The sequence below is a fragment of the Ovis canadensis genome, chromosome 1, assembly GCF_042477335.2.
Source record: "Ovis canadensis isolate MfBH-ARS-UI-01 breed Bighorn chromosome 1, ARS-UI_OviCan_v2, whole genome shotgun sequence".
Classification (NCBI taxonomy): Eukaryota; Metazoa; Chordata; class Mammalia; order Artiodactyla; family Bovidae; genus Ovis; species Ovis canadensis.
Genome location: NC_091245.1, coordinates 188714925 through 188740227, shown reverse-complemented (window position 1 = coordinate 188740227; position 25303 = coordinate 188714925). Strand labels below are relative to the sequence as shown.

General features: G+C 40.8%; 1 protein-coding gene across 3 annotated transcripts in view; it reads right to left on the bottom strand.

Moving 5' to 3' along the window:
• GTF2E1 (general transcription factor IIE subunit 1) overlaps positions 1-25303 on the bottom strand; it is a 97896-nt gene that overhangs the window by 36285 nt on the left and 36308 nt on the right. For 2 of the 3 annotated variants that reach the window (XM_069554899.1, XM_069554885.1), the window contains exon 6: positions 18587-18807. The exons of the other annotated variant lie outside the window; for it this stretch is intronic. In XM_069554899.1, the coding sequence (XP_069411000.1) occupies positions 18801-18807 (7 nt within the window). In that variant the 3' untranslated portion in view covers positions 18587-18800. Of the gene's footprint in view, positions 1-18586; positions 18808-25303 lie in introns of those variants that run through there. 3 annotated transcript variants of the gene reach the window in all.

The window sequence follows — 25303 nt, the reverse complement described above, 5'->3', positions numbered from 1 at the left end:
CCATTTTATTGGCTTAGATTACAAAAGTAATTCCTTTTTTCAGGAATTTTAATTGGATGGCTACAACAAGGTACACCTGGGGAACCCCTCCTAGTGCTGGAATTGCAGTCTGCATGCTAAACCTGTTCCCATGTGAAGACTACTTGCTTACTTTCATTCCTCCTTACCCTTACCTTGCAAAATAGTTCTGTTTTCTCTCTCGGTTGCACAATAACATAAAATAAAACTATTTAGGAGTAAAAAAACAATTTTAATGATCATCTTGTCCTATTCTCTCATTTTCTAGGTAAGAAAACCAGGACAAGATGGGTTAATTTTCCTAGGATCCTGCCACCAGTTAAAGGCAGGGTTGAGGAAAGACCTAGAACCCAGGTCCCCCTTCCAACAGGCCTCTGGCTGTTGCCTGCTCTTCAGTTACTCTCCTAGGGCAGCTCTCTCATTTTCTAACTTTCCTTCCTGGGGGCTTTTGCCAGCTCTTTACGGCATCTTTACAGATGACATGGAGTCAATATAACACACACACACAACATGTTTATGCAAGGGCACACACACACAAAATGTTTATGCAAAGGCAATCTCAAATGCCCTGGTCTGGTTTCTGAAACACATTTTTGTGGCCTTTTGGCTTAGTTTGCACGTTGGACATATGTTTTACTTTAAGCAGGCTGGCCCAAACACCTTCCCTCTAAAAGAAGTATCAAAACAGTAAAAAAAAGAACTCAACAGAAAATCCTCTATTTTTCTTTTTAAAAAAGTGGAAAATACAACAAATGCATAACAGAAAACTGGGAAAGTAATAATCCCATCACGTTACCCACCACTGTAATCACTATGATGTTTTAATACTTCCTCCAGGCCTTCTCACAGGCATCTCTTTTAAATAGCATTGTTATCTGTCCTTAAACTGACTTAGTTCTGACTTGTTTTTGGAAACAGCTGTCTGCAAACTGTCTTGTTCTTCCTCAGAATCAGAGAAAGGACATCTAGAGAACACCTCAGAGCTTCACTCAACACATAACTGGGAATTAGAAATAATTTTTCTGTCATATGGTTGGGGTTTGTGGTAGAGCCTGATTATTGTGTTTAATATCCATAATTTCCTTTTATCTTACTAATAAAACCCAATTTTATTTAAAAAACAACTGAATACCAAGCTTAAAAAACTCCTATTTCTACAGTCTCTCTTTTAGTTAGGACTGGTCAAGTAAAACAGACTGGGTTAAAAGATATAAGTAGGGATCACAGTGGGGATTCTTACAGAGAATAGCCTTTAAAGCGGACTGACTGACTCTTGATAAGCATTTATTTGGTTCTTCCCCGCTTCCTCCCTCTTCCTACCTGTGTGAAGGCTGGAGTTGCAGAAACCCCACCGGTGAGGCAGTCCTGAAGAGGAAAACTGCAGGCCAAGGAATAAGCGTCATCCTTGACGTTGTGGTGCTGCAGATCGGCTCTGGAAGTTTCCAACTTTAGGTCGTTTGAGAGGAAAGTACATACCCATCTTGTTTAATCTACACTTTTGTCAGATTTTTTAAAACTTGAAGCCCAAAATTACTGACGCAGGAGCCAAACAACCCTGAAACGCATTCAGAGAGAGTTTCCTTTGAACGCCTCGTCTGAATGCCCTAAAGGTTCCTCTAAGTCTGGATTCCTCGGTTACTTGCAGTTCTTCAGTCCTCTCTTCGCACCTCCATCTCCCACACTGGTGCCCTGGCAAGGCCACAGCCTCAGTCTCTGGACTCTTTAAACCTGACTCTGGACACCCAAGGCTGTGTTCTTTCCTTCTTAACCTTTGCCTGTGTTGCTGTTGCATACGGGCTTTGCCTGGGAAGCCGCTTCTCCTTCTAAACCCCGCCCCTCCTCACTCCTACCCGCTCAATTAGTGTCTGCACCTGCTGGGGGGCGTCCTGAACAACTTTCTACTAAATGCCTATAAAAGATTTATATGAGATATTTCTTTTTAGAACATCACCTAAGATGTGCTCAAATTTTATCTGCAATTTCCAGATTCTTTTTTCCCCCTTTCCTAACAGTCTCTGTCAAATTAAGGACTAGTTCCCATAGTGAGAGCAAGAGGTAATCATGGCTAACTAGACCCAGCTGAAAAATCTATGCATAGGTGGGAGGAAGAAGAAGCTTTGGGGGGAAATTTTCCCCCAAAGGTTAACCGCAGAACTAGAGAGGCCATTGATCTATTATATTATTTTTACCCCTTAATCTTTCTCATTAAGTTATGATTCTAGCAACACAAAAGATCTGAAGTCTTTAAGATATGAATTTACTTAATGGATAAGTAGTAACTTTTAAGCCAATCTAAGATATCCAACTTGTGCAAAAAAAAAAAAATTAGCAAACAAAGTGAATTATTAAATAGTAGCCTCAGTGTCTGGATTTTAGTGCTAAGTACAATTCTCCCCTAAACTATCCCTTAGAACTATCCCTCAGTGTCTGGATTTTAGTGCTAAGTACAATCCTCCCCTAAACTATCCCTCAGAAACATTAGCTGTGACTATAACATAGTCTGGTCATATTTTCTCGCGGTTGTCCTTAACGCAAACCCTCAGGGAAGCAATCTATCTGGTCCAGATTCGCTGCTAATAAAGCATTCACAGGACTATTGCCTAATGTAGTTTAACTTGGTTTGTGTGTGCTCCCACTTGTCTAAGAGCCTGACTTGAGACAGAAGAGGCCCCCTTGGCTGGCCCCGGGAGGAACTGTGCAGAGAAGAATGACTTGGAGAAGATGAAAGGCTACATTAAATGTCTCTTGGCATGAGTATCTAAGGCTTGGCTTTTGGAGACTTATTATTACTTTCAACAAATTGAGAACTGCTATAAAAACATATTCCAGGGAAGATATTTCAAATCCTAAAAGATGATGCTGTGAAAGTGCTGCACTCAATATGCCAGTAAATTTGGAAAACTCAGCAGTGGTTACAGAACTGAAAAAGGTGTTTTCATTCCAATCCCAAAGAAAGGCAATGCCAAAGAATGTTCAAACTACTGCACAGTTGTACTCATCTCACACACTAGCAAAGTAATGCTCAAAATTCTCCAAGCTAGGCTTCAACAGCTGTATGTCAAGGTTGTACATTGTCACCCTGTTTATTTAACTTATATGCAGAATATATCATGCGAAATGCCAGGCTGAATGAAACACAAGCTGGAATCAAGATTGCAGGGAGAAATATCAATAACCTCAGATATGCAGATGACACCACCTTATGGCAGAAAACGAAGAGGAACTAAACAGCCTCTTGATGAAAGTGAAAGATGAAAGTGAAAAAGCTGGCTTAAAACTCAACATTCAAAAGACCAAGATCATGGCATCCGGTCCCATCACTTCATGGCAAATAGATGGGGAAACAATGGAAGCAGTGAGACTTTATTTTCTAGGGCTCTAAAAATCACTGCAGATAGTGACTGTAACCATGAAATTAAAAGATACTTCCTCCTTGGAAGAAAATCTATGACCAACCTAGACAGCATATTAAAAAGAAGAAACATTACTTTGCCAACAAAGGTCCATCTTGTCAAAATTATGGGTTTTCCAGTAGTCATGTATGGATGTGAGAGTTGGACCATAAAGAAGACTGAGCACCAAAGAGTTGATGCTTTTGAACTGTAGTACTGGAGAAGATTCTTGAGAGTTCCTTGGACTGCAAGATCAAACCAGTCAATCCCAAAGGAAATCAATCCTGAATACTCATTGGAAGGACTGATGCTCAAGCTGAAGCTCCAATACTTTGGCCACCTGATGTGAAGAGCTGACTCATTCGAAAGGACCCTGATGCTGGGAAAGATTGAAGGCTGGAGGAGAAGGGGACAATAGAGTATGAGATGGTTAGATGGCATCATTGACTTGATGGACATGAGTTTGAGCAAGCTCCGAGAGTTGTTTATGGATAGGGAAGCTTGGCATGCTGCAGTCCACGGGGTTGCAAAGAGAAGGACACACAAAGAGCAACTGAACTGGACTGAACTGATAAAGACATTACAAAGGTGGTCCATTCTGACAGGGGTAGTTCTAAATCTTGAGGCCCTCCATGGCTCCTTCTCTGTCTTTATCAGGAACTGCTCAGAAGATCTAATTCAGAGATTAAGTTATTTGTCCCCCAGGAAGTCTCATTTTGGAGAAGGCAATGGCACCCCACTTCAATATTCTTGCCTGGAAAATCCCATGGATGGAGGAGCCTGGTGGGCTGCAGTCCAAGCGGTTGCGAAGAGTCAGACACGACTGAGTGACTTCACTTTCACTTTTCACTTTCATGCATTGGAGAAGAACATGGCAACCCACTCCAGTGTTCTTGGCTGAAGAATGCCAGGGACGGGAAGGCCTGGTGGGCTGCCGTCTATGTGGTTGCACAGAGTCGAACACGACTGAAGCGGCTTAGCAGCAGCAGCAACAGCAGGGAGTCTCATTTACCTCCTGTGTTATGCCAGTAATTCTGCATACACATACACCCTAACATCTACCTCCAAATTTCCTCTCCACCACCCATCGTGACTTGGCAAACAGCTACCACGACCTCTGCTCAGAAATATAAACAACAAAAAATTAAATTCTCTTACACACAGATAAAAGACAAAACGAAAATAGCTCAAGGGGTGGAATTCTGGGTGGTTTAATTTTTTTCTTCTTTCTACTTTCAGCCTTGCCATACTCTCTTTGATTATAATACATATTAATAAATGCTAACATTTCCTGAGTACTGACTCTAGGCCAGGTACTCTGCTAAGCACATTACATATTTTATCTCACTTAATCCTCATTAAAAATCTATGGATATACATATAAGGAAACTAAAGAAATTAAGTAACTTATCAGTGAGTAGCCTGCGTCTAAGTTCAGGTCTAGCTGGCATTAAAGTCAGGACTCTTAGCTACAACAATATTATTTTTATAACAGAGAAAGTACACATTAAATAAAGATTATAAGATGTTGAAACTAGAAATTTAGTCATGACTTTATCTTAAGAAATTGTACTGTTCTAAAAATGAAAGGGTACATGGCATAATAGTATATTTAGTATGGTGGTTAAGAGCCTGGATTTTGGAGCCAGAACTCATGAGCTCAACTTTCAGTTACATAGTCTTGCTATCTCCACGACCCTAGGCAAGTTACATAACTTCCCCATAACATATTTTCTCCATTGACAAAATGGAGATAATAGCACCTACTATGGGGTTATTGTGAAAACTATTGTATTACATAAAATGCTTAAATAGCACCTGGCACATAGTGAGTACTATGAAAGTATTATTGCTGTTGTCAGTATTGTTCTTATTATTATTTTTATTCCAAGGTTTTTGAAGCCAAGCTATTCTTCTGAAAAGAAATCTGGGCTAAAACTCTCCTAAGCTCCTGCACTGAGGATTTTAAGAATGATTGCCTTCCTTTTCTAGTGGAATAGCAGTGAGGAAAGGAATGAAGGTATTATGGTGGTCAATCTCTTTGGGGATGACTTGACAGTGAAAAGGATGACTTTCAGTGAAAAGGATGACTTTACAGTGAAAAGTCTCCTGGTGTCATCTTAACTACACAGTCAAGCCTCAGAGTAGAAACTTCCTGTCATCTTTTTTTTCTTTCATGTAACAAATTAAAATTAATCTATTATCAAATGTCTGTTCATCATTTTTAAAAGCAGGGGGAAAGTGTGTAAGAATCACCAAATGAAACTCAAAGAAATGAAAGTATAATATATGAAATAATAAAAATATTTCTCCAGCAGAAACAATTATTGCCTAACGTATGTTCAAAAAGCAAAGTGAGGATTTCTGTTATTAAGGTAATGGATTAGTACAAGAGCTTAAGTTTCACTATGGGGAGAATTCCTAAGAGACTCAGGTTCTCCAAAGTGGTGGTCCCTGCTCAGAAAGTCCCAAGACTTGAACCCTCAAGCCTGGACTTTCAGCAGATGTCAGTGGCTCCCAAATTAAGGCTGAAGAAAAAAAATATGAAATATCATGTGAAATCAGAGAAGTGAATCCAATTGGGGGAAAACAGAGAAAATGGTGGTCTCTTTGGTGTAGGGAATAAAAATCAAATAAATAATGTTTCCTCCCTTCTCACCTCCCACTGCCTAATGGAAAGCTCTCCTCAAAGGCAGCCTTAGCAACATGGTACTTCAAGAATCTGGGAGCCCCCCGTCTCTAGGACAGTGGCTCAGCTATTAAATAGCTCTGAATTCTGACTTTTTTAGCTTCTGTTCCTTAGCCTTGCTCCACATCTTGACAGGGAAGGACAAATTCCTTCTGCCAGTCACATAAGAGCCTTTGAAATATTTGCAATGATTGGGCTGCTCCTTTGGTTGACTGTTTTTTTCTTCTCTAGGCTAAATATGACCATTTCTATCAATTCTCTGATTTTCTGACTCTCACCATTCTATTTGCCATTGCTCTAGTTGGTCAGTATCCCCCAAGAATTGTGGTACCTACCACGGAACCCAGCACTTCAGTGCGGTCTGACCACAGCTCACTGCAGTAGGACCAGGGCTGCCTGTCATATCCACCTCATTTCCCCTCTTGCAGTCAAAGGTTGGGTTGGTTTTCTTTAGCAGACACATCACAGTGGTGGCAAATATTCAACTTGTGGTTAATTTAAGTTCCCAGTTCTTTTATATGAATGAACACAGTCCAGGTAATCTCCTCCATCCTGCAGAGCTGGTTTTCTTTTTTTAGCCGAAATGTAGAATTCTGCAATTATTTCTGATACACTTTAACTTACTGAGTTAGACAAAACAGTCTAGACTGTCTAGACAATTTTACATTCTGATTTGGTTCTGTGGTTCTGCTTTTCAGCTTTGTGTCACTCTTATGTTTAGTAAAAAATGCCATAACCTATTGATATAAAAGTAAAGCGAACTTTTCTGACATTACTGAAAGTGTAGACTTGAGCACATGTTGCAGAATGACTTCTAAATTTGTTTGAGCAGTTTATAGACCGCCTTTTTCAATTCTCACCAACCCACCTGTGTGACATGTAATTCAAGGCACACAAGAGAAAGAGAACCCTTTCCTGTGGGTAGTAAGCAAGACAATGGAAGGAAGTAGGGATGCTACCTCTGTCTTCCTCCCTATTCTCTTATCTCTGGTCCCAGGATTGGACACTCCTGTGGTTTGATTCAGGCATCATCCCTAATGAAGATGAAGCTGATAGGGTGGGTTAGGGTTAGGGTTAGACTGGTGTGTTTATGGCTCTTTCTAGACCATTGCTCAGACTAGCCACCTGACTTCCTGTCCAGGAAGATCAGAGGCAACAGGTAGGTATCGAGGCATCATTTGAAGAGGATGGAAGTCAGATGCATCCACCCCAGTCTGTCTAAGACCCAAACCTTTGATAGTTCTCTATTTTCCTGCCAGTAACCATCTCTTCCTCTTTCTTCTTTTCATCTCCACAGGATCAGTAACAGACAGAAAAGGAGTTTTTCCTTCATTGATTTACTTCCTCCTATTCAGACCCAGTCAAAGGAACTGGGGCTAACTTTTATGAGCTTAATATTAGGAAAACAAAGGATACTAATTAAGCTAACAAATAGAACCAATTTTATAGCCAGGGTCTGCTGACCAGTATAATGTTTTCTCTCATACAGTTGAAATGAAAACATACTCTCTAAACCCATATTCAGTCTGACTTTTATAGCTCCCCTCCCAGGGAGAGAGAATCGTACAGTAACAAAAGTCTCCAGGAAAATTCCGCTACAATGGTGTGGGCTGCTTTTTCCTCATATTTCAAAGTCGGGTAACGTCAAATGGAACTTTGAGAAATGTTCTATATAGTCATCATACCATTTATGGGAGCCATAAAACAAGAGAATAGAGGGTAGGACCACATTTGAGAGATAGCTGTAGAATCAGTTCTAGATTTCAGTCCTGGCTTCTCTACCCATTGGCCATGCTGTCCTGGGCAAAGTACTTCTCTCTCTGTTCCTGAGAGATGGATAAATAAAAATAGTTGATGTGATAAGAATTAATCAAAAGTCTGTAAATTAGTGATTATAGTCCCTGGCATCTATATAGGTCTTAATAAATGTGTTATTTTAAAATAGTTTTCTAATATACATGTTCCATTGGAAAAAACCTTGATGTTGGGAAAGATTGAGGGCAGGAGGAGAGGGGATGACAGAGGATGAGATGGTTGGATGGCGTCACCGACTAATAGACATGAGTGTGAGCGAGCTCTGGGAGATAGTGAAGAACAGGGAAGCCTGGCGTGCTGGAGTCCATGTGGTTGCAAAGAGTCGGACACGACTGAGTGACTCAACAACAATGATATATATGTTCAACTTTCTTTTTTTCTAGAATTCAATTGCTATGCTTTGATATAAAAATAATTAAGAAAGATGGTGACTGTTGTCACCAGATTCTTAGAATCCTAGCATGTTAGAGCTCTAGTTCAACCCTAGATCTAGTCTCACCTTCCTCTGACTAGATGAAAAAATTGAGGCCCAGCTAGGAAAAAGGAGCTTCTCAAGGCACACAGTGAGTACATGAATGAGCCAGGACTATAATCAGGTATCCTGACTCCCAATCCTGTCCCCAGCTATAGCAGAAAGGAATCAGACTTAGTGCATTACCAAATGCCCACTTGGATGCTACTATATATATATTGATATTTAAATTGGTATGGTGCTTTGTTGTTGTGCTCAGTCATGTCCAACTCTTTGTAACCCCACAAACCATAGCCCACCCGTCTCCTCTGTTCATGGGATTTTCCCAGCAAGAATACTGGAGTTACCATTTCTTCCTCCAGGGATCTTCCCGACCCAGGGATCTAACCTGCATCTCCTGTGTCTCCTGCATTGGCTGGCGGATTCTTTACCACTGAACCACCTGGGAATCCCATAAATTGTTATACATATATACATTATTATGTAGAGAGAAATTTTAAGTATTAGCTATAGCACAATGAATCTTATGCTCAAAACTTCTTAAAAAACACCACCACACACACACACACACACAACCCTCTTTACTAAGCACCATGCGGTCATGGGGAAGGGGCATAGAACTTGGAAACTGAGTGGGCCTGGATTCTAATCCCAATTCTACCACTTACTGCTTGTATGACCTTTAGCAACTCATTTAACCTCTTTGAAGTTAAATTTCTTCATCTGGAAAATGGGAATACTAACCCTTAACAGTAGCTTTTGTGATGTATAAGGCTTATCAACTATGGACACAAAATGGCTGGTATATTGAGATACCCATCACTTGTTGGCACCCCTCCTTAGATGATGCTCATTTGATTCCCCTGATGTTGGTACTCTTATGGAAGCTAGCCACTGCCAGGTGCTGGTAAGATGAGAACCATGTTTGAGAGGAAAGACGATGACGTGTTTTCTTGGCCGTAAGTGGGATGGATACATGGTCCTTAGAGTTTCCATCAGGGCCATTTGTGGGCACAAGGATGTTTCCTAGACGACATCAGCTCAGGAAGTATACCAAGACCCAGCATTACTTACCACAGGGAAATTGTCTCTGGATTGTTTCATGTCAGGCCTTGATTTCATTGGCTGGCCTCAGAGTGGTCTATGCACTGGGATTATATATCCTAATCCTCAAAGTCTATTATCACCTAAAAACAGCTTTTGCTTTTGGCACTTGAAGTGTTGATTGCCACAATCTTCTCTTGGTAAGCTTCCTTATGCATTGGGTATTTATAAATATTTATGGAAGAAAAGAAAGAAAGAAGACAGGAAGGAAGGAAAGAAGGAAGGTTGGTTCAAGGATGCAACACTGATTGGCCCTTGAGACCTAGGAAATAACATTCTGTTCTCAGAGTTAACCTATACAATCAGTTCAGAACAGATCAGATCAGAATATGCAAAGTCATCTTAAAGGGACAGTATAGATTCTTAGCCAAATAAGTGGTTCCCCAACCTGGCTAATGATCAGAGTCACTCGGGATCCTGTAAACATTCAGATTCCTACGCCCTTCCAGATCCAATAAATTAGAATTTCTAGTTGAGGGGAAAAAAATCTTTCTTTGTAAATCCTCTAGGTGCTGTTGTGGCAATAAACCCCAGCCTGGCTAGCAGACTGGCTCTGGGAACCATTGCAGGAGGTCTGAAAAGGATCATCATATATAAATAACAATGTGTAGGTCAGAAGAGGGCTGGTCGAGCAAAGGGAATGCTTGGCACATTCTGACTCATGTAAGCAAAATTCTAGAATTGGGTGCCTGCCAGGGTGTCAGAAACATCAGGCTTTCTGGAGAGTGGATTCCTTTTAAGATAACAAAGCCAAATGAGCAGAGCCTGATGTTACTCCCCTTATCAAAGTTCCTTGCTCACTGAGCAACCTTCTGATACTTCCTCTTCCCTTGCAACTGGTCTATAGGGAGCAAAGGTACAGAGCAGGCTAAATGCTCCCCACTGTAAATTAATAAACGGGCATTCTGGTTATTTATCAGTCTCCTGTGAGTGGGCATGAGTCAGCATCTTGAGGCTGATCAACTCAGAGTTTCTGCCAAAACTGAATTCTGATGCTGCAAAGGTGAGGGCCTGACTCTAGGCCCCATTGAATTCATCAGAGTAAAAGCATCCCATGCGGGTCCAGGAAGCCAGCCAGTTAGCCTCTCCTGAGGAGGAAAGTGAGAAGGGGCCCACTTCCCAGGGGAACACACTATGGAAGACTTTTTTTTTTTCTTTCATGTATCTGTTCCCCAACCAGGAGTCAAGCCTGGACCCCCTGAAGTGGAAGTACAGAATCTCAACCACAGGGCCTCTCCTATACTTTTTTGATACTGTGTGTGTTTTATTGGGTACATGAACTCAGAAGTGGTTAGGTTTTTACAGTAAGAGTCATTTAAAGTACTTTGTCTCTTTCTCAGACTTTCATATATATTAGCTCATTTGACACTTGAACCAACCTGGGAGGTGACTGAGTCATATATTATTATTATTACTATATCTGAGGTGAGGAATCTGAGTACATATTCACTTACCTTAGATCCAAACAAAATGGTCCAGTTAGGACCAGAATCCAGAACATCTGACTTATACATTATTCTTTTAACTTCTCCTCTAATGAAAAAAAAATACTCTGAAAAAACTCCTAAATAAGCAGTAGAATAACCCAAATGGGATAGAGTGGGACCATGTTTCCATGTGTATATGCGCAGCTGGGTTAAGGACATGGGTATGGAGGGGCAAAGTTGACAGTAGAACAGAAGAGAAATCAGATCAGTCGTGATAATAAGAAAGCACATCACATTTTTTTCTTCTTAGCGCAGGAAACTGAGAAATGATTCATGTTAATTGAACAAACTATTTATTGAGCATCTATTGTGCACAAGGCCTCATGTCTTAAGTGTTATCAGAGGAATGGAGCTTCAGAAAGAATATTTTTTAACACGTATTTTGGTGTGGTGAAGAGTGACCCCCAAAAAACTTTTTCTTTTTTTAATGCAGCACTAAAGAGTATGATCCACATCCAGGGTATATCAGGGGAGGTGGGAAAAGGGAGACAGTGGGGTTGAGAAGCTGATTGTAATTAGGACTCTGGCAGCCAAGGCCATTTGGAAATGAGGGCTTGATGACACCTCATCAGGGATGGATGTCTGTGCAAAATCCTTCTTGGGGAATAAAAAGGCAGCTTCCTCAACACTTTTCCATCATTGTATTTTATCTTAGGTCTTTAAGTCCTTGCTGACTTTACCAGTGACAGTTCCCAAAATAAAGCTGTTGTTTACAATTGCATGAAAACAAAATCTAGATTCCAGAGGTGCAAGAATTATGGAAGGGGCAAGTCCCTGGGCTCCTCTTTCTCCTGCTCTGACATGCCCTTCAGCATGATCTGCAGCTGGGATGAAGGGCTCCAGCCAGATCTCTGTTGATTAGCCCACAGACACTGCCCTGTGGCATGCTTCAGCCCTCATATTTTGCTAACTGATTTCTGTTTATAAATCTGTACATTCTGGCATAAGCACTCTGGGGTGGCAAAGGGAGACAGAGCTGCCTGTTCCCCACCCGATTGGTTCATGTGTGGCTGGATCAGCCTCCCACCTCTCTGGCTGATTCATCAGGCTCAATCTATTCAAACAGATGGGACTTCTATTTAAGTATTTTAATAGCATGCATTTAAGATACCCTATTGAGGATCTGATCTGACAGGGGTTTGATGAAGTGTTGATGTACTGAAAAGCCAGGCTCACTAGGTAAAGAAGTTCTTCCCAAGCCAGATAATTTGAATCAATTCAATCAAGTATTTAACTAAGGTCCGACAGTGCCACAGTATGTGCCCAGCATTGAGTTAAGAGAGCCAGAAGACATGTAGAATGCTTAGCAGACAAGCCCTCAGAAACTTCTTTCTCTAAGGAGAAATAGTGCATTAATGGATGCCTGAAATTTTACAAACATCTGTGACTGCTTACTATGTGCAACGGGTTTGAGCAGGTAAGGAGATAAGTAGAGTAGTGGCCATAACATCTCTTTTATATCAAGCCCGCATCAAATATTTCAAGGGAAAAAGGCTCTCTATTGTCTCATGATGAGAAAAAATATCTAACATTTATTGAGCACCTAAATTGAACATACTGAATGTTCTTCAGTACACCACATTCCTTCTTGACACAATACTCTTGCTTGTTGTTACCCTAACTTTAATATCCACCCTCCCACTCTGCTATGCTTATCCGTATCTGCTTTTGTTTTTTCAAAGAACAAATCTGATTTTCTTCAAAAGCTTTTCACTCCCAACCTTCACCCAATAATGCTATCTTTTCTTCACAGCCTTTAACATGCCTTTTGGAACTTCGGTTTAGTACCTAACAGAATTGATGATGTCTTGTGTTGGTCTCAGTCTTTCAGGTTTGTGAGACCTGGATGGTCAAATACACTACAAACTCTGTAAGACTAAAACTCAATTTATATTTGTTCAATTATTCAATATTTGGTTAGCATCTGTTTGTACCAAATCAGCACTGTGGGAGAAATAGATATAAATAAGAAAAGAGTTCTCAAGGAGCTCACACATATATTCTCTATTCTGAAATGGAATCAGAATCTGTCTAGAAAGCACTTAGAATAGTGCCAGACACATAATGTCTTCTATAAATGAACTATCATTAGCTATTATTTCTCTGATACTACATAAATGAGTGAGAAGTAAAGATAAGAACTAAGAAAGGAAGTTACAACTGTTAGGTTACTTTTGTGGAGATATATAAGAAATCCAACTCAAATAGCTTAAATAGTAAAAGGGGCTTATTGGCTTGTCTAACTGAAAAAATTCCAGACAAAGAGTAATGATCAGTTATGATTCCATCAGGGTTTTGGCACCATTTCTTTGAGATTCTTTTGATACCACTCTCCCTTGTTTTGGCTTTATCCCTGTAGCAAGGTAATTATAGTAACTACAGGCTTCACATTTACACATAACATCAAGAGGAAGAGAGAATTTACCTCTTCTGGTAGCTTTCTTGTAAATCAAGAAACTTCTTTGCTAAAGGCCCCAGCAAATCCCCTTCTCATTTCAGTGTACCAAGTGAGTCACAGCATTTTTCTCAACCAATTTCTTGACCAAGAAATGCCATGACTACTTTGCTTAGATGGGGTTTCCCTGGTGGCTCAGCTGGTAAAGAATCTGTCTGCAATGAGGGAGTCCTGGGCTCGATCCCCGGGTTGTGAAGATCCCCTGAAGAAGGGAAAGGCTATCCACTCCAGTATTCTGGCCTCAAGAATTCCATGGACTGTATAGCCCATGGGATCACAAAGAGTTGGAAAAAACTGAGTAGCTTTCACTTGGCTTGGCTTAGAGTAGGTTTTTGACCCAGGCACTGTTATAAAGATGAGATTACTGTATCAGTCAGAACGTCCTGCTTATACTGCAAATCTCAGTGACATAACAGCAAACATTTACTTCTTGTTCTAACTATATGCTGGTGTATGTCGGCAGGGGGATCTCTACCATAATAGTCACCCTGGGACCCAGGCTGATGGAGGCTTCATCTCGACACATGCTTTAGCAATCACTGTATCTGGGAGCGGAGAAGGCAATGGCACCCCGCTCCAGTACTCTTGCCTGGAAAATCCCATGGACAGAGGAGCCTGGAAGGCTGCAGTCCATGCGGTCGCTGAGGGTCGGACACGACTGAGCGACTTCACTTTCACTTTTCACTTTCATGCATTGGAGAAGGACATGGCAACCCACTTCAGTGTTCTTGCCTGGAGAATCCCAGGGACGGGGGAGCCTAGTGGGCTGCCGTCTCTGGGGTCGCACAGAGTCAGACATGACTGAAGCGACTTAGCAGTATCTGGGAGGGGCACCAGGTGAATCATACACTAGCCCTTAAAGGCTTCTGCCTGGAAAAGACATATATCACTTCTATTCACATTTCATAGACCAAAGCAAGTCACATGGCCACACCTACCTAAAACAATCTAGGAAATGCAATTCTATAATGTATATAGTAAACTGGAATATTTGTGAAGAGCTACAATCACTATAAAGAAAGCTGAGCACCGAAGAACTGATGCCTTTGAACTGTGGTGTGGGAGAAGACTCGTGAGTCCCTTGGACTGCAAGGAGATCCAACTAGTCCATCCTAAGGGAGATCAGTCCTGGGTGTTCATTGGAAGGACTGATGCTGAAGCTGAAACTCCAATACTTTGTCCACCTGATGCAAAGAGCTGACTCATTTGAAAAGACCCTGATGCTGGGAAAGATTGAGGGCAGGACGAGAAGGGGATGACAGAGGATGAGATGGTTGGATGGCATCACCAACTCAATGGACATGGGTTTGGGTAGACTCCGGAAGTTGGTGATGGACAGGGAGGCCTGGCGTGCTGTGGTTCATGGGGTCGCAAAGAGTCAGACACGACTGAGTAACTGAACTGAACTGAACAATCACTACTGGGCTTCCCAGGTGGCTCACTGGTAAACAATCCGCCTGCCAATGCAGGAGACATAGGAGATGCAGGTTCAATCCCTGCATCAGGAAGATGCTCTGGAGGAGGAAATGGCAATCCGCTCCAGTATTCTTGCCTATAAAATCCCATGGGCAGAGGAGTCTGGTGGGCTAGAGTCCATGGGGTTGGACATGATTAAGCATGCACACATGCACAATCACTACTACGATTACTCTTGGCCCAAGCAGGACCTGTACAGATGACTATACAGGAACTATATAGGAACTGTACAGATGACTATAGAATTAGCTTCTCCTGAAGCACATGTACCTCCTTGGGAAAGAAATCTCTTAGCAAAAATTAGGTACTACTAGGAAGGAAGCAATGAATGCTAAGCATGGAACTGATAATGTTTACTATAGAAGTTATATGAAGGCAAAATGATCTCAGACATCAAACAAGTGGAGAAAAGAAGATCATCAACAGATTGGCAAAGGCTGAGGGAGAGAGAAGCAACCACTGTAGGTCTGTAGCCATCTAGAGATCTGCACAGCAGGAAGGGCCTAGATGGAAATAGGCAGCAGGGCCAGGGCATGAATTAGCATCTTTGTGGCTACGCTCCCCAGCCCCACCATGGGAGCATAAACTGCATTATCAGGAAGATACGTAGGGATGGTGGATGATTTGAGGAGCTTTGTGTGAGGTCTTGGATTGTCAAAGATGTTGAAGAGCTGAAACAGTTAAGAGGTTCTCAAATGTGCATGGGGGGCCAAAGTCATAATAGAACCCAGAACCAGTCATACTGGAGTTTCAGCTTCAACATCAGTCCTTCCAAAGAACACCCAGGACTGATCTCCTTTAGGATGGACTGGTTGGATCTCCTTGCAGTCCAAGGGACTCTCAAGAGTCTTCTCCAACACCGCAGTTCAAAAGCATCAATTCTTTGGCGCTCAGCTTTCTTCACAGTCCAACTCTCACATCCATACATGACTACTGGAAAAACCATAGCCTTGACTAGACAGGCATGGAGTGCAGCCTGCCAGGCTCCTCTGTCCATGGAACTTTCCAGGCAAGAATACTGGAGTTGGTTGCCATTTCCTTCTCCAGGGCATCTTCCCAACCCAGGGATCAAGCCCACATCTCCTAAGTCTCCTGCATTGGCGGGAGGAGTTTTTACCACTCCATCACCTGGGAAACCTCAACCCAAACTGGCCAAAGAATAAAACTAAACATACTGACCCACATAATAGAAATAATTACAAAGGTAAAAATGGATTCAAGTATGGTAAGATTAGGTGCTCAAGCACTGTGATGGGAAATCACTCTTTCTCCATCTCTATAGTGTCTACCTTCCTCTGTGTTGGTTTTATTTTCAGGCAGATTGTCCTCAAATGGTAACAAAGATTGTCCCCAGCTGCTACCAGCTATACTCTACCAGTTTAGTAACCCTAGTAGAAAAAGGCAGTGCCTTTTTCTTGTTTCAACCAAAGTCCTGAAGTAACTCTCATTACCTGGTCTGGATCGTATGCTCCTCTCTGAATCAGTCACTATGACTGGCATCCATCCCAGCTGAATCACATGGAGGGAGAGTGGGGGAGAAATGCACACTGTGGGAGAACAAATGAAAACCTCCCACATCCACCATAGGAAGCAGGCTTAGGAAGCCTGTTCCTGAAGTGATGACTGTGGAGAAGAGGACACAGGACAGAGGAGGGAAGAACATCAAGAGAGGATTTGAGGCAGAGGGAGAGCAGCATTTATTGCAGCATAGCAAGTTTTAAAAAAGGGATTTACCAAGTGCACTTTGGGAGATGGGGAAGTAGTGTAATGAGACAGATGGTGATCACAGATATCTGTTGGTCAAAACACTGAGAATATATTTAAGAATTCCCAAAGTGGCCCAATACACTCTTTGAGAAATAGTAGTTTAGGAGACAAAAGTAGACACTGTCACAGACTTTCAAATGATTCTTTGCTTGTTAGGTGTTTTTGTTGCTAACTACTGAGGTGGGGGAGGGAGGGAAAAGGACTGTGTCAGTCTTGAAGGAACTAGACTAACGCAGGAGACACGGGCAGAGGTCTCCCTATCACTGCCATAATTTGATAGCTTAATGAATCTCAGTGGAAAAAGCAATAAAGAAATTATCCATAAAGTTGCTAAAGTTACAGCCTGTCAGAGAGATGTGAAATGTCAGTGACATACACAGCACGCCAAGTCCTCTCCACCTACCCACTAAACAGAAAGGCCCACCCTGTCTTGCCTTTCTTCTACCCTCCTACATACACATTATACCTGCACACAGGCACATAACAGCAGGGAAGGATTCTCTTGGAACATTGTCAGAATCATTCTTTAGACCTTCCAGGCAGGTCACTACCCTGAAATGAAAAGCTGCCAGCCTCCCATTTTTGAAGCTGGTGGAACAGGGCTGATTAAAGCTGACTTCATACTGAGCAAATACTTGTGAGAGGCAATTTAGTTCTGGATTCATCCTCTGGATCTTAACAATTACCATCACCACCACCCTCGATACTGGCACACTTCCAAGCATGTTCAAACAAAAAGGGCTTCACCTCGTGCTTGACCAAAAGAAGACATTAGCCCGCTATGACCCTGAACTTAAAGGATTGGCTCTGTGACAGAGAACTGGATGGAGCACAGAGACCACAGCCCCAGGTGAGTACTCAGATGGCCAGAATAAGTCTATGTTATGACTTAAAAGTCTGAAACCCAGGAAAGGATATAAAGGTCAATGCAGAGAAGCTAATTCCTTCACAAAAGAAAATCCAGGATGCTTCAATTCTTACTTCATACGCACACCTACTATTACTTGGCCCTCTGTAGCTGTTGCTCTGGTCACAGACCCTAGAGCTCTGAATATTCTCTGTTGACTCTCACTTCCAAAACAGACATCTTGGTTACTACTCCCCAGTGAGTACCAGTAATTACTGCACACAGTGCTGGGAAGGTGGTATGCTAAAAAGAAACAGCACAAAGACATTATCACAAACTCAGCAATTTCACTCTTAGCTATAGGCCCCTCAAATTGAAAACTGGTACTCAAATACATGTATATGAATATTCACAGCAGCATTATTCACAATAGCCAAAATGCTGAAACAATCCAAATGCCCATCAACAACTGAATAAATAAACAAATTGTGGCATACACACACAACAGAATACTCCTCAGTCGTAAAAAGGAATGAAGAACTGACACATGCTACCCCATGGATGAACCTCTAAAACGTTATACTAAGTGAAAGAGGCCAGATACAAAGGTCAGGTCACATACTGAATGATTCCATTTATACAAAATAACCAGAATACATAAATCCATAGACAGAAAGAAGAATGGTAGTTGCCAAGGGCTGTGGTTTCCCCAGGAGAAAGGAAAACAACCGCTTAATGGGGATGGATTTTGTTTTGCAGTGATGAAAATGTTTTGGAACTGGATAGTGAATAAACTAAATGTCACTGAACTGTTCAGTTTAAAATGATTAATTTTATGTCATATGAATTTCACCATAATTGTTTTAAAAAGGGAGTGGGGTACTGACTCAGCTGTGATATAACTTTATCGCCTTACTCCCTCACTTCTACCTGAAGATGTATGTAGAAAGACGAAGTATTGGCCATTACGGAACCACAAAGCAACAAACACTTGCCTCAAAAAAGAAAGACTCATTATAAAGATAGAAGGAAGCTGGGTCTTTGATATCATGAAGGAAACCATGGAATCATCAATTTTAATTTATTAAGAGATAAATAAAATCTCCAGTTGAAGAAATAGCACAATCTTGGCTCCTCACAATTTCTTCTGTAAAGAATGACCTTAACACAGACTAAGTGAACAAATTCTCTTTAGTTAGACGCATTTGTTAGATGTATTTTGGTTAGGTGGTTTCACCAGTTGCTGGGAAAAATGCACTTTGCTGCGTAGATCAGCACTCACCATCTGTAAGCATTCCAAACAGGAAGATAATTAATACAAAATAGCATCACAGACATTAGGTATACGATTAGATATACAAACGGAAAATAGTCTTTTGAATAAGCCATGGCTTACTCCTGGCCTGGATAAACATAACCGTTTATTCATTCAGTATTTATTGATGAGTACTTACTATGTGCTGGGCATACTGAGTCAGGGATATGAGCCAGAACACTGCAGAAAGCAAGAAAGATAAGCCTCTGCCCTCAGGGAGCTTACATTCTAGCAAGGGGAGAGACAGAAACAAACACATGAGCAGTCTCACATACGCTGCTGTTAAGATCACGCATACAGAGCACCATTCTGGGCTTCCACCTCCTCTGATTTCGGACTGGCTCTGAGCTCCTCTGTCTCTGGCGTGGCTTCACAGGATGCTCACTTACCGAGAAGTCAGCAGCACTTTCAACATCACAAAATTGGTCTAGGTAGTCAACAATTCTCAGTTCCTTATCTCTACTGCTGATGTCATCCCTAATATTTCACCCTACTTCAGGAAACACACAAAACAACAAAAAAAAACTCCTCATCCCAATCATTTTCACCCATGAAAGTGGAAAAATTAAACCAGAAGCAAAATTCATTATTGTTCCCAAGAGAAAGAGTCTACCAACAAAACGAAGCCTACCTTTCTAGTAGAGGATAGGGAGGAGGGCAGCATGAGCACAGCATTGAGGTCAAAAAGTTGTACACAAGGAAAAATGTATATCGTCACTAAGTACAATACATAATTCTAGCACCTGAAGGGAATGTCCTAGACTAGTGCTGTTCAACAGAAATACAATGCAAGCTACAAATGTTAGCAATATAGGCAATTTAAAATTTTCTAATAGCCATATAAAAGAAATAAAAAGAAACAGGTTAAATTAGCTTTAATAGCATATTTCCTCTAACCTAGCATATCTACAGTACTATCTTTTCAACAAATAATCAATATAAAAGTTATTAATAAGGTATTTTACATTCTTTAATCCCACACTGAGTCTTCAAAATTTGGTATGTGTTTCATATTTACAGCACATTTCAATTTGGACTAGATACAGTTCAAGTACTCAATTGTCACAAGTGGCTAGTTGGCTACCTTATTTGACAGGGTGGTCCTAGACAAAATACTAAGTTCTCTTTTCCACGAACACTGAAGCAAATGGCTCCTCAGAACTAAAGTTTCTAGGCGTCTCATTGGTTGCACTGAAGAAGCTATATTCTGCTACCCTGGGGACACAGTCCTAGGTACCATGAACCACAGGTAAACATAACTAATTGATTAAGAAATACATATACAAATAAAATTCAGGCAGGAACAAAATGATATGCCTTGGTGGAGAAAAAGAGTATGTTCTCCTAGTGCCAATTCATCTGTCCATTCATCTATTCAACATTTGTTGAGAGCCTGTCACGTGCCAGAATTAACTGCACATAACTAGTATTCTGTCCTTAGTCTTTTGGGGTTGTGGGCGTGGGGGGGGGGGAGTTGAGAGACATAAAAAAATAAACAGGTTCATTGTATACAGCAATATTGTTATGAAGAAAATAAAGTAGGAAAATATCACCATGAATGGGAGAAGAGATTACTTTAAGAGAAGAGAAGGCTTTTCTGAGAAAGTGCCATTTAAGCTGAGAATGAAATAAAAGTGACAGGCATGGAGAAGACAGTTCTACACAGAGAATATAGTTAGGGCAAAGACCTAAGGCAGGAAAAACCTTGGCATATTTGCAAAGCAGAGAATGTCAATGTTGTTAGACAGTAGTTAACAGGAAAATAGATGTGCTCATCAAAGTAGTCAGAGGCCAGATCTCTTAGGACCTATAGAAAAGGGTCAGGAGTTTAGTCTAGATGTTATTCTAAGAAACAGTCAATGAAGTGTTTTAAGTGCAGGTAGGGGGAGGTATTAATATGGCCTGGGGTAGGCTGGTAGTGTTGGAAGTATAAGAGGTGAGATTTAGAATATATTTTCAATTTATTAGCAAGTCCTATCAGCTCTACCTTCAAACTTAGGTTATATAAATTAGATTATATTTTGAGTCTGACAGGATTTGCTGATGAACAGGATGTGATGACCAACTACTAGACTTTGGTGTGAGGATGTAGGTGAAATGATGGTGCCATTTATGTGAGCTGAAACAAGAATAAACTCTGCTCTCCCTCCTGTATTTCCAATCTTGATAAATGGAACAACCATTCAGTCAGAAGACAGCTTCATCCAGAGTAGTGCCATATTCAAACAGTCACCAAGTCCATTAATGCCACCTCTCCAAAGTTTCTTAAACCTGTCCCCTCTTTCCATCCCCATAGACTTGTGTGTGTGTGTGTGTTTTAGTCGCTTAGTCATGACTCTTTGTGACCCCAAGGACTGTAGAGGACTGTAGTCCTCTGTCCATAGAATTCTCCAGGCAAGAATACTAGAGTGGGTTGCCATTCCTTTCTCCAGGGGATCTTCCCAACTCAGGGATTGAACCTGGGTCTCTTGCATTGCAGGAAGATTCTTTACTATCTGAGCTATGAGGGAAGCCCTCTATTACTAAGACTATTGAAATCACCTTAATAATCTCCAGGTTTCAATTCCAAACCAACAGCAATGCTACAAATTGTCTCCCTGCTTAAAATTCTCCAACAGTTTTTTTGAAAAGTGATTTGGATGACATCATCCTTATGGCAGAAAGTGAAGAGAAACTAAAAAGCCGCTTGATGAAAGTGAGAGAGGAGAGTGAAAAAGTTGGCTTAAAGCTCAACATTCAGAAAACAAAGATCATGGCATCTGGTCCCATCACTTCATGGGAAATAGATGGGGTAACAGTGGAAACAGTGTCAGACTCTATTTTTTGGGGTTCCAAAATCACTGCAGATGGTAACTGCAGCCATGAAATTAAAAGACACTTACTCCTTGGAAGGAAAGTTATGACCAACCTAGATAGCATATTCCAAAGCAGAGACATTACTTTGCCAAGAAAGGTCCATCAGTCAAGGCTATGGTTTTTCCCGTGGTCATGTATGGATGTGAGAGTTGGACTGTGAAGAAAGCTGAGCGCCAAAGAATTGATGCTTTTGAACCGTGGTGTTGGAGAAGACTCTTGAGAGTCCCTTGGACTGCAAGGAGACCCAACCAGTCCATTCTAAAGGAGATCAGTCCTGGGTGTTCATTGGAAGGAATGATGCTGAAGCTGAAACTCCAATACTTTGGCCACCTCATGAGAAGATTTGACTCACTGGAAAAGACTCTGATTCTGGGAGGGATTGGGGGCAGGAGGAGAAGGGGACGACACAGGATGAGATGGCTGGATGGCATCACCGACTCAATGGACATGAGTTTGGGTAAACTCCGAGAGTTGCTGATGGACAGGGAGGCCTGGCGTGCTATGATTCATGGGGTCACAAAGAGTCGGACACGACTGAGTGACTGAACTGAACTGAACAGTTTAAGATGGACATGTCCTTTGACTTGCTACTTCTCTTTTATGGTTCTATCCTATAGAAATATAGAATAAGGATATATAAGGCTAATTCATTATAGCACTTTAGTAGTGAAAAACTGGACACTACCGAAATGCCATTCAAGAAGGGAACTGTTATACAAACCACCACATAATTATACAATTCAACCTAGTCCTTATTTCTAAAAATGAATCAGATTTAAATATACAGATATAGAAAGATCTTCAAGATATTTCAAAAACAAATAGCAATGTATGTATGGGCAGTGTATATATGATTGTATTCACTTAAAAAGCATTGCAGTGTATTTGTGGGTATGAGTGTATGTTGTTTCGAAAGGTCTAGAAAAGGTCTGGGATGATACACACTGTCAACAAAGGATATGGAGATATATATATCTTATTGGATGAATTTTCCAATAATATATTTATATAACAACAACAAATTGTACAGCTATTCTACATGCCTTAATGTGATTAAAGGCACTTTAGCACCTGGCACTAGCCTTTGTTTCCACACAAATTTCTCAGACTTATTTACATCAGGAAAATGATAATGTACTTTCGTGTGATGGGAAATGTGGGTTGATTGCTGAAACTGGGTCATGTTAGAGACCTATTTGCTTTGCAACTGGAATAGGAATGGCAGCCTCTAGTACTCAGAAGGACAGCAAGATCTTTCTGAAGAGAGGTTAAGGTGCTTGTTCCTTTCCTTAAGGACCCACTAGAATTAGTTCATTCCTTTTAGCTCTTCAAAGGAAGAAGCAAAGTTTCAAGGCATTTCCCGTTTCAACCCATTCGGCTTTATATGTTTTAAGAATACCTGTACTTTTCTTATTTACAGTTTATTTTGCTTTTATAATATAAAAAGCCAATAGAAAGGGACAGTAAGTTTAGTGTCATAGTTCTAGTTTCTTTCTGAAAATTTTCCTCATTTCCCCAGGAGATTTAAAAAAGAAAAATTTTTAAGTGACAGTAGCATAGCTCTCGGAGAAGGCAATGGCACCCCACTCCAGTACTCTTGCCTGGAAAATCCCAGGGACAAAGGAGCCTGGTGGGCTGCCGTCTATGGGATCACACAGAGTTGGACATGACTGAAGCGACTAAGCAGCAGCAGCATAGCTCTGCTAGATAACAATGTGAAACAGCTTTCATGGAATCAAAATGCTGAACAAATAGCAGATGGAATTATACCAATTTCTAAATTCTAAAGATTTTCGTATTTGTTTTTTGATTGTCATCTCCTAGTTACTTTTTTTTTTTAACCCAGGAATAAGGAGAACAAGAAACTATACATAAAAGTTTTTCTATTGTAGTAATGGCTGGGAATCTAGCCAAACAGCCAACTGGTAGAAAGAAGAGGAACTGCTCTTCCCAATCTCATTCCCATTCACTGTCTAATCATCTCAAAATGACACCAAAAAGAGTTATGAAATATTCAATTATTTCCTCCTCAGTTATTGAGGTCAGAAATGAAGTACCTTGGCAGGACCGGAAGACAAAAACCTAGTTAGTAATTGCTTATGCTCTGGTCTTCTACATTCTATATCCTAAAGCTGCTATCTACACCAGCCCTGCCATTAAAATATCCTTCAACTGGCTTGAAGTGCTGTAGCACATCAGAAGACTTCTTCTCGTTGTTTTGTATTATTATTATTCAGCCTCACTTTAAAATGCGTTAGCTACCACTTACCTTCATAAAATATCAGAGCAGAAAGGAATATTGGTGATCCTACCGTAATCCTCTCATTAGTGACAACTGAGAAACTAGCCCAGGAAGATGACATCAGGTAATAGTGTCACACTGCAAGTGTCTAGTTAACTGGGACTCGAACCTAGTCTCCTGACTTCCAGGCTATGCCAAATTGGATATTTTCTTTTAATCATTTAAAGTTAATGCTCCTTAAGGTGTTCTGGAAAAAAAGTTGTATCTAAATGAGAAAAAGGCTTCAACTACAAGGGCAGATAGATTGGAAGCAATCTTCCGGCAGATATAAAGCTATGGATCGATTACCTACAGCCAAAGTTGTTTACTCATCACCTGACTTTGGTCAAGTGTATGAGGAATATTTATTTAGTGCAGTGAGAGGAGAAAAAAGTGGCAAAGTGGGGGGAGGGGGTAAAAGTGGGTGGAAAAATGGTTTCTTAGTTAGGGAAACATTCTGATAGACCACTTTGGAATATGATAGGATCTTTCAAGGTCATACTTGGAACAGGAATAAAATATAGAACTGTTATTTTTTCTAATACATTTATAACTTTCCAAGGCCTTTGGGAAGAAAAAGGTGATGATGAGAAGGAAAAAGGAAGCTGAAATATTACAGCACTCTACTTGGGATGAAACATGTGAGAATGGAAAAGACACTCTTTAAGAACAAGAATGTGTATCATATTCCTTGACTATTCAATGCTGACTCCCTCCCATTGACCATGCCTTGCCCTCTACTATAATACAAGACTTCAGTGAAAATCTGCCACACAGACTTGTGTCCATGGTTACTGTGAGTCAGTACAGATGGTGCAGAGGCAAGGTAAAGAGGCCAGGGAAGCATGGAGGCTTCCTAAAGTAAGGAGAAACCTGGCCAGTGTAATAGCTAGGATACCAAACAAAAAATGTTTCAAGGAAAAGACGGGTTGAACAGCCAAAGAGCAGCCAAAGAAACTGAGAAATAATGAAAATAAGAAATAAGACATTAAAAAAAAACAACTGAACAATTTCAGCACAGTCATAGGTTATAACACAGACTCCAAGAGGGAGATGAAAGAATAGATAACAGATAAGAAAAATAGAACAGTAGCTTTAGGAAAAGGAACATGCAAGTGAGATTAAGAAAAAAACCACAAGAAACGAGTATTCACTGAAATGAAGAGCTGACAGTTCACCTAGAACTACATTTCAAAACTTAACATCTGATTACTACTGAACTTCTTTCTAAACTATCAATGTTTAGAAAACAACGTTTCAAAGTTGAATAGCCCTATTTGCACAAGGTACATACTTAATGTCATTCTTAAGGCAACTTAAGAAAAAAGT